Genomic DNA, 10,843 nt, shown 5'->3' with positions numbered 1-10,843 from the left:
CCTGTGGTGAAATTAACCATGTGTGCACTTGACCAAAATGAGTTCTGGCCCAAATCGCCAAACAGAACCTGGTCTGAAATAAGTGCGATTATTAGACACCTAAAAAGTGCGATTTGCGAATGCGCATTGCATTAAATAAGCGAGTTGTATACTTTTCTATACGCAAACATCTGGATGCGATAAAAATGCGAATTAATTTCGCACTTTTGGTCCGCATGCCTTAACGCACATAATACGCGATTTCAGTCCCTTAGCGCACCCTATTAAATTGGCGATTTGACGGAAAAATGCAATGTCGCCATTTTGTTGACTAATTAACGCCAAAAAATGCAAATCTCATCCCATAGAATGTCACCCTTGCACTCAAACAACAGCCTCTTTTTCCATCACGGTGCTTTGATCCTGCCTGGGTCCATTTCTCAGATCTTCCAGCTATATACAACAACCGCCCTGAGGTCTATGTCCGTGAGTCTATTAGCACATTGCGGCATTGTCTGAATACCTACTGTTATTTAGTCAGCCCATATTGCATTTACTATGGTCACAGTGTCTTAACATGCTTTTATGAACTACATCGCTGCACTTCCTCAAAAACACTATAATAGAAATTTGAATAGTTACAGATCATCTGCTTTTCAGTAAAATTACTTATTCTATTAAATATACATTACATGTGGAATATATGGAATAGTGTGCAATTAACAACTCTTTCTCCTTTTGGTGGTTAGGACTTCCTAAGTGGTTACAATTAAGACCGTTATACAGGTTGAGTATCCCGTATCCAAAATGCTTGGGACCAGGAGAATTTTGGATAACGGATTATTCCGTATTTCGGAATATTTTAATATTTCAATTATGTATTTTGAAGTATCTTGCATTTATGCTGTATAAACACATAAAATACACACAAATATATTTTATTACCACATAAAATACACACAAATATATTTTATGTGTTCAAAAAACAAGGTTTCAAAACATGAAACAAAATTTGTGTACTATGTCAGATATTGAATTTGAAGGCCAAGCAATCATTTTCTTGCACATATATAGTGCCAGTTACATATCATGTCCTCAGTAGTGCTGTTACAAATGTCCCCAGTGAGTTTTTAGCAAAAAAAATATTTTATTTTCACTTTCTGGAATGTCTGGTTTTCGGAATAATTCGGATAACGGATACTCGGATACGGGATACTCAACCTGTATTTGTTGCATGTATTCTCAAGAAACCTGTTATTTACAATCAAAAGGGCATTATAATAATATGTCAATGTTCAAATGTATAATATATTAATTCATGCCAATTTGTTCACTTACTGCCCATCAATAGGGATTACAGGGTCATCACTATCATATATATATATATATATATATATATATATATATATATATATAGATATATATATAGATATATATATACAGAGATACATTTTTTGCTGTTTTCCTTTCTCTCTTGGTATTACTACCTTTGCACGTTATTCCAGCAGCGGATAGTTGGATCCAAAGTGTCATTTTTTCTGCAATGTCATTGATTTGACAACAGGGAATAGACCAAGGGAATCCCATGACCACAAACCATTGTGCACTCTATACTTCTTTCCACACCTCACTACCAGGGTGGTATCGCTCAACCACTGTTCACTACAGCAATTACTGTACACAGTGGATAGCAGCATACACCAGGGATAAAAGTGAAGGAGTACTCTCTACTATCCGCCTATATCTATTCGGGGTTCTCTCATTCCCAGGGGACCCGATACCCGACTCTGCGCTGTCTTTTGTATAACAGAGCCAGGCAGGTTACCCCTGGAAACAGCAGATAACCTCTTCTCTTTATCTCCATACTTGTGACGCTCTCGGGGTCCGCTCAACTGTGCATTTACTGACATCTGTCACATGCACAGGCAGCAGCCACTCCCTTAGCAATACAACTCAGGTATTTCGTCCCTATCAAATCTTACTCTATTATCTAAAAACTTCAGTAGAACTTACAAGCAGCTACATTGTTTCATGTCCAATTAGACATCTAGACACAACAGGTGACAGTGATGGTATTGTTACTTACAGGGGGCTAATGTTGCAATATACTATTAACTGATATTTATCTACAACTAGAGATTATTGACGGTCAGTGGAGGCGTATTGTCTGAAAGAATTTTAGAAATTCATCTTAGTATAACTTTAATACCGCTTATTGAATTTTTGAGGCATTTCTCCTCTTACAATCTTCAGACATTTAGAAAATTATATTTCACTACTTTCTCTAGTATACGTCTCTGTAAATGTTGTCTGTATGTCTTTGTCTTATGTCCTTCGTTTGATCCAATCCTAGGATCAATTTTAGTATCATTAAAGTTTAGTCTTAACAGTTACTAATTATTTTAGAAGGCTGTGCCCCACCCGGGAGACTTTTTCGATATCCTCTCTTGGATATCCCACTTTTTTCGTACAATATATATTCCCAGGATATGTACAGATGACAGGCAGTCAAGATGCAGGTGGTCAGTATACCAATGCCAGCATCCCAAAGGAGGGAATCCAGACAGGGGAGAACACTTACCCTCCCTGTGCCCCCTAACCCTTTCCTTCACTTGCAGCAGTCTAATTTAACCCATTGGTATGCTGACCGCAACATCCCGTCCTCCGGTAGGGTGACTGCATCCCATATTCCCTTTTTAAACCTTATTTGCCAACCATTTTTCATACCAAGAACTCCTTTTAATGAAAGGATGCCAAATATGCTAATAAAGGCTGGACATATTTGTTAAGTAATTGCTTATGCCACAAACTGTACATCTAATAATATCAAATGTATGTAAAATTTCAATTTGTTTTTTTTGTATAGTTTATTTTTATTTTTTCAATAGATAGATAGATAGATAGATAGATAGATAGATAGATAGATAGATAGATAGATAGATAGATAGATAGAACATTGTGATAAGAGCATGTGAAGGTGCATACCAAAATCAGGTCCTTTGGAAATATCTCAGTTAAAATATTTGTGGGTTTGAAAATTACACAGCTAAAAAAAAGTGAAACACTTAAGAAATGTAATAATTACATTTTATTGTTGTGTTACAATCCAAAAGTTGATAGACTAAATCCACATTTAGTAAGGAATGCTTTGATCAGCCTAAATCCACAACCCCCAAACCATTTTAGCACTCAGATCTATATACTGTATTTGACAGAAAACTTGCATGAGCTGGTCACATGACCTTCCAAAAGGATTTTTACTTTGTTTTCACAATTTACCCTTTATATACTAATTTACTGTTACAGTATGTCTTAGAGAACCCATACAAATATCAATACCAGTATTACATATATAAACCTGTGCAATGTTCATAGGTGAGTTGCTTTCTTTCATCTCTGGTAACCACCTCTGAGTTGAGGAAATAAATAAGAGTATTTCCAGATGTTTGATTTTGCAGATCTATATACCCCCTCTCAGACGAAGCACAAGATGAAGGGTGGATTCTTTCTGGATGTTGTAGTCACAGAGAGTGCGACCATCTTCCAGCTGCTTCCCAGCAAAAATCAATCTTTGCTGATCGGGTGGAATTCCTTCTTTGTCTTGGATCTTACATTTAACATTGTCAATGGTGTCACTAGGTTCAACTTCAAGTGTGATGGTCTTGCCTGTCAGGGTCTTCACAAAGATCTGCATACCGCCTCTCAGTCGAAGGACAAGGTGAAGGGTGGATTCTTTCTGGATGTTGTAGTCAGCAAGACTTCGTCCATCTTCTAGCTGCTTCCCAGCAAAGATCAATCTCTGCTGATCTGGGGGAATTCCTTCTTTATCTTGGATTTTACACTTCACATTCTCAATCGTGTCACAAGGTTCTACCTCCAATGTGATTGTCTTCCCAGTAAGAGTTTTGACAAAAATCTGCATACCTCCTCTCAGACGAAGCACAAGATGGAGGGTGGATTCTTTCTGGATGTTGTAGTCACAGAGAGTGCGACCATCTTCCAGCTGCTTCCCAGCAAAAATCAATCTTTGCTGATCGGGTGGAATTCCTTCTTTGTCTTGGATCTTACATTTAACATTGTCAATGGTGTCACTAGGTTCAACTTCAAGCGTGATGGTCTTGCCTGTCAGGGTCTTCACAAAGATCTGCATACCGCCTCTCAGTCGAAGGACAAGGTGAAGGGTGGATTCTTTCTGGATGTTGTAGTCAGCAAGACTTCGTCCATCTTCTAGCTGCTTCCCAGCAAAGATCAATCTCTGCTGATCTGGGGGAATTCCTTCTTTATCTTGGATTTTACACTTCACATTCTCAATCGTGTCACAAGGTTCTACCTCCAATGTGATTGTCTTCCCAGTAAGAGTTTTGACAAAGATCTGCATACCTCCTCTCAGACGAAGCACAAGATGGAGGGTGGATTCTTTCTGGATGTTGTAGTCACAGAGAGTGCGACCATCTTCCAGCTGCTTCCCAGCAAAAATCAATCTTTGCTGATCGGGTGGAATTCCTTCTTTGTCTTGGATCTTACATTTAACATTGTCAATGGTGTCACTAGGTTCAACTTCAAGCGTGATGGTCTTGCCTGTCAGGGTCTTCACAAAGATCTGCATACCGCCTCTCAGTCGAAGGACAAGGTGAAGGGTGGATTCTTTCTGGATGTTGTAGTCAGCAAGACTTCGTCCATCTTCTAGCTGCTTCCCAGCAAAGATCAATCTCTGCTGATCTGGGGGAATTCCTTCTTTATCTTGGATTTTACACTTCACATTCTCAATAGTGTCACAAGGTTCTACCTCCAATGTGATTGTCTTTCCAGTAAGAGTTTTGACAAAGATCTGCATACCGCCTCTCAGACGAAGTACAAGGTGAAGGGTGGATTCTTTCTGGATGTTGTAGTCAGCAAGGCTTCGTCCATCTTCCAGCTGCTTCCCGGCAAAGATCAATCTTTGCTGATCTGGTGGAATTCCTTCTTTATCTTGGATTTTACACTTCACATTCTCAATAGTGTCACAAGGTTCTACCTCCAATGTGATTGTCTTTCCAGTAAGAGTTTTGACAAAGATCTGCATGATTGTCTAGAAAAGCAAATAAATACAGATTAACAGGTTTTAGTGAAAATACATTTCCCATATACTAACTTATTTAAAAATGTTCTTTATTTTTTTATTTTTTTATGTAAATGTGGAGCTAACTTTGTAATTATATGTGAAGATTTTATGTTACGTAGTAAAGGATATAAATGTGTTTGCAATTGCATTTACAATTTTAGCAAATTTGTAGCTAGTATTAGAAACATTAAGGGGCATTGTAAAAATTATCTATTCTGTTTTTATAGAATTTGTATTCCTATTATTATAGGTACTACTTACATACTGTACTTTTTTACTTTGTTTTTATGTGTGGTGTTTTAGTTATTTTACTTTGTTGCAATTTGCACTTGCTGCCAACAGATAGCGGTGTAAACCCTCTCCAAGTAAATGCTTAGAACGGTAGTAGATGTAGTTTCACTTGCTGCCAACAGATAGCAGTGTAAGCCAGCAAATGCTTCGAAAGCATGTAGATGTAGTTTCACTTGCCGCCAACAGATAGCAGTGTAAGCCCACTTAAAGCAGATGCTTCGCAAAGCTAGTAGATGTAGTTCACTTCATGCCAACAGATGGCAGGGTTTTAGAGTCACACTAGACATATATAGATGATATATATGGCATATTAAAGTGCATAGTGACCAATAGTTGTGTGTGTGTGTGTATGTGTGTGTGTGTGTGTGTGTGTGTGTGTATATATATATATATATATATATATATGCCTTCACATAATGTATTGTTGAATTGTCAAAAATGGGGCACTATGCCACACTTCTCCTCTTTCATACATGGGGCAGAAGCTATATCAGCGCACATAATGGCAGTGATATCACTTCTTCCAAATAAAAGCGCTTCTTACATCTACCCCATATGGGGCCAGATGCACTAAGCTTCAAAAAGTGATAAAATGTAAAGTGATAAACAACCAACCAATCAGCTCCTGTCTGACAGTTTTCAAACACAGTCTGTGACATGGCAGTAAGGAGCTGATTGGTTGGATGTTTATCACTGTTCATTTTATAACTTTTGAAGCTTAGTGCATCTGGCCCATGGTCTAATACCTTGCATAATAGTATCCATTTACATTTAAGAATGAGCATCTGAATTAACTACACAGGGTGCTCATCCAAATACTTTTTTTCAGGCACTACTGGTATTATACCCTTACTTACATAGCAACAGTAAGGTCGGTATATATTATGTTACTGGTCTTACGAGGTAGAGTCATATCTTGTGCACAATGCACACACAGCACCACAATAGCCAAGTACAAAAGTCAATATTTGATTGAATTTGAAAAAATTAGCTGTAAGGTGCAAGGGAAATCTGTCTAGAAGACCTGTGAGAAATCAAAGCTAGCAGCCATTTGCCAGTGTCCCAGTGCATACAGTTATACTAACAATGCAATTAACTTTAAATAAATACAATATAATAAATCAAATTATTTCATTGGACTAGCATCTTAAAAAGTGTACCTTTATATGTCACCCAGGTGATGCTGACAAAGTCTGCTCCTGCTGAAGTTCCTGCGCCTCCTGACAGCAAAACTGACTAGCTCAGCTTGCAGCTGGCATGTTTATAGACGCCCAGGTGACATAAAAAAGGAAACAAACCAGTTTGTCTATACATATGATGTAGCAATTATAATATATTTATTGCCCAATCAAGAATTCCAGATCACTATAATTAGCTTAACAGCCTTAATAATAGGTTAGCAAGCAGGGCATCGCCTTGTTATTAAATCTCCCATGTCATTGAGAAAGAGTGCTTCAAGAAAGCATGAAAATAATAACTGGATAAATGGGCACTGGATGGTCTGGTCACACGGTTTTACACGGAATACATGGTTTTACACGGTATACTCCTGTGTATGACATTCTTAGCGAAAAATCAGAATGCGCAGAGTTTTCACTTTTACCTTTCTCGAAACATATAGAAAGATTTATGGAAACACTTTTTCTCAATGTCTCAAATTTTACCACTTAGATCCATTTCCATAGGCATAAGAAGGTAACGGATACCAGGCGGTCCACATGAGGTCATACCAGGAAAAATAGCAATCATCCTGGTCTGCAATGGCGCTGTTTGTCCATGAGTATACCCACAATGTGCATGACACAGACATACCCATTTAATTAGGGTTAGGGAGATTGTGAACTACTTTATCTGGGTTTAATTGAGTAATTAAGATATATAAAAACATTTTAAATTCATACATTAATTGGGCTCAAGTTCAAATGCATATACAATATCAACTTAGAAATATATCTCCCTTAGGAATTGGGTCATGTTGGTTATACAGTATATGATATTTTAATCTAGTTTTTCCACTTGTTTGTTTAGTTATATGTATTAATACTTTCTATGGATGGGAGGATCAAACTATGTAATAATTTAAAATTGATTTGACTGATATCAGAGAATTTGAGAAACCCCCAGTAGAATTTGTTAAATCATGAAGAACTTTACAGACAGTGGGGCAGATGTATGAAGGGTCGTTATGGGCGAGAAGGGTATCAGCGCATGTTATGTGCACTATACCGCTTCTCCCCCATGTATGATGGGGCCAGCGTGTGGTAATGGACAGGGGTTCTATGCGCCCCTGTCCATTTTGGCGCTGCTATCTAAATGACAGCAGGCTGGCCAAGCCCTATCTAAACAGCAGGGAGAGCGCTGTCCCTGATGTTAGCTCTGGGCTGAGCTGGGTATCTCGCATCAGCAGCCTGGCTGAAAGACCCGGGGCTGGTAATTAAAAACCAGAGAACTGAGCAAATAGGGGTTCCCCGATTTTTTAAAACCAGCCCCAGGCTCCAGGTCCGGGCTGGTTCCCAAAATACGGGGGACAAAATGAGTAGGGGTCCCCCGTATTTTAAGAACCAGCCCCAGGCCAAACCAGCCAGCAGGGTAATGTCACAGCCAGGGGACACTTATTATATAAGGTCCCGCAGCCAAAACATCACCCTACTGACCAGTCAGCCTGGCCAGGGGCCCTGGGGTAGTGGGGACCCCCCCAATAAAGGGGTCCCCCCCTCCAGGACTTACCTGACCAGGCTGAAGCCTGGTGCTGTCCCCGGTGACCCTGTGCGGTGGTCACCGGGCTGATCTTTATGTAAAAGAAAGAATAAACTATTGTTTAATACTGTGGAACTATGAGTCCCAGCAAGCCTCCCCCGCAAGCTGGGACTTGGAGAACCACAAGTCCCAGCATGCGGGGCATTAAAGGGCCCGCTGGCACTTGTTGTTCTACAGTATGAAAAATAGTAAAATAAACACTCTGCATCTCTCCTCTCGGTGTTTGTTATTTTCTGTAGACCAGGACTATAGCAGACAGAAGAGGACGTGATCTTCGCCGGAGGACATTGGTAAGTTGGATTTCCTTCCACAGGTCCCCATATGGATTTCTTCGGCTCCTGGTCCCCGGACTCTTCAGCCCCGGAACCAAGGCCCCGGACCCCGGACTGTGCAGCCCCAGACCCAGGAACCAAGGCACCGGACCCTGGACCATGGAGCCCCGGATCCCAGACCCTGGAGCCCCGGACCCTGGAACCCCGTCCCCCGGACCTGGACCATGGAGGCCCAAACCCAGGAGCACTGGACCCAGGGACCTACCGACAGGCTCAAGATAGGCAAGTATCAGTATGTGTGGGCTTTGGATGTATTAAAGTTTTATTTTTCATGTGTCAGTGTGTGTGTTTATTTGACTATTTTTCATACTGTATTTATTTATTTTTCTATTTTTTTAACACTGAAGCCTGCACGGATCTGACTGATCCATGCAGGCTAAAACCAAATACGACAGGAAAGTAAAGTGTATTTTCCTGCCATATTTGGCCGGCCATTCGCAGCCGATTCACACCAATTATGTATAAATCACTGTTCTTTTGAATGGTGATTTCTGTCGTATTCTATCGATGATGTAATCATTTATTTTTGTAAATACAAATGTCCCATCAATACGAATACGAAAATTCGTATTTTTGGCATAGGAAATGCCAAAAATACGAATACACCCAAAAAAAATTCGTATTTTCGTATACGATTTTTTTTTTACGATTTTAGCTTAGTAAATTACCCCCAATAAGTTATCCACTTCAGATGGCTCTGGAGTGCGTTCTACTGCTCCGAATGAGACAAAATGTAAACTACAGATAATTTCGCCAAAAGGCATCCAAATAAATGTTCAATAGGCTTCTACATTGTAATGTCCAAGAACCTGCACATAAATGTTTAATATGCTTGCTCGATATGTCCCTTTTCAGTAAGGACAAATGCTCCAATCACAAAACCATATTTCTATTGCTGAGTGCAGTGAGTCTGCCCAAATAGTGGGTCATTTATTTTTCTGCTAACCCTGAACTTTCAGACTTAAAGCAAAAGACAAGCACACACCAGTGTCAGTCACCCCATGACTATGGTTTTTAAACAGTCACAGAAACCAGGACTGCATTGACATCAATTACACAACTGTACTTGCAAAAGCTCAGCTTTAGGGTGATATTAAATGTTGGATCATGACTATCAGGCTGGACCGACAGCTGTGACCCTGGCCTGTTCTCGGTCTGCTCGACTGAAATTTTGCAGGCAGGATTTAATGTCCTGAGAAGTTGAGAAGGGGCGTGGCCTCGAGAAGCGGCCGTTGGGCTCATTCTAAGATTCCCTATTCAATGCTGTTGAGGAAGATTTAATATCCCCCTTAATCATTAATTGCAACCCTAGCAACACATAGTTTATACAGGCTGTACTTTAGTGTCACAGGCGCTTCAACAAAGCAGAATGAAGTTAAACATCCTTGCTACAGACAAACTGAATTTACTTGTGTCTTGATAAAGAAAATAAAAAATAAATGTAATATGATATTGTGCAGGATTGAGCCACATCTCACATTCAGCTTCCAATAAAAAACGGTGCTTTATCTAAGTCAGATGCTGATGGAAATCTGTTTTCTCTAAACGTGATCTAGCTGCACTCTATGCATACTTGCCTACTTTTTGATTCTCCTCTCTGGGAGAAGCCCAGAGATGAGACTCTCTGCAGCACTTCCAGGGGCGGAACTTTAAGTCTTTAAGCCCCGCCCCATTATGGAAATTGCTGTGATTCGCTGGTCTCCTGTGAGGGAGCGGGGTGAAGCGGTGCAATGTTTGAAATTTAGCCCCGTCCCCTCCCTGAAGAACCGTGAATGCTGGAGGGGGACCCATTTTTGGGACCCTCCGGGCCATTCCGGGAGGATAGGTAAGTATGACTTCATGGAGTATATGCAATTAGTGTCGGATCCATTCCGACATTCTTTTACAGAAATGGATCTAACACTACATATTCAATGCAATGGCCAAATCCAAATGTCGGATTTGGCCGCTGAGTGATGCTCACCCGGCCGGAGCCGGGTTAGCGGGTTGAAGGGATGCAGCCAGGAGGCGACAGAACCTTAAAAGCGTGGCAGGAAGGTACGGAAGGCAGGTGGGAGGACAGCAGACAAGAGTCCGCCCTGCCTCAATCCGATCTACAAGTCGGATTGAAATTGTCAGAAACAGGCCCAAAACATGATGGATTCAGCTGTGTTTCCATCAAAATCAGGTGGATTTGCGGCTATTCCGCCAATTCACATGGTTTCCAACAGGTCGGAGCATTCTGGCCTGTCAGAAAAAAGCATCCAGCATTGAATAGGTCGGAACCCCTTTCAACCTAAAATCAGTCGGAAACGACCATCTTTCCGACAAGATGCCAGTTTCGATGGCAATTGAAAATATCTACAGTATATGAGGTACATTTACTAAGATGGGAGTTCTATTG

General features: G+C 40.4%; 1 protein-coding gene across 1 annotated transcript; it reads right to left on the bottom strand.

Annotated features, from left to right (window-relative positions):
* Positions 1-3,439: 3,439 nt before the first annotated feature.
* Positions 3,440-5,041, bottom strand: UBB (ubiquitin B). The gene has a single exon (XM_083170690.1). It carries the CDS (start codon positions 5,039-5,041, stop codon positions 3,440-3,442), a length of 1,602 nt encoding a protein of 533 aa, XP_083026816.1.
* Between the last annotated feature and the right edge of the window lie 5,802 nt (positions 5,042-10,843).

This window comes from Crinia signifera, chromosome 2, assembly GCF_055691185.1.
Source record: "Crinia signifera chromosome 2, ASM5569118v1, whole genome shotgun sequence".
NCBI lineage: Eukaryota > Metazoa > Chordata > Amphibia > Anura > Myobatrachidae > Crinia > Crinia signifera.
Note: the sequence above shows the minus strand (reverse complement) of the source record. Positions and strands in the feature narration are given on the sequence as shown.

Coding starts and splice junctions, on each gene's coding strand:
- UBB (XM_083170690.1), bottom strand. CDS start 5,041: ATGCAGATCTTTGTCAAAACTCTTACTGGAAAGACAATCACATTGGAG.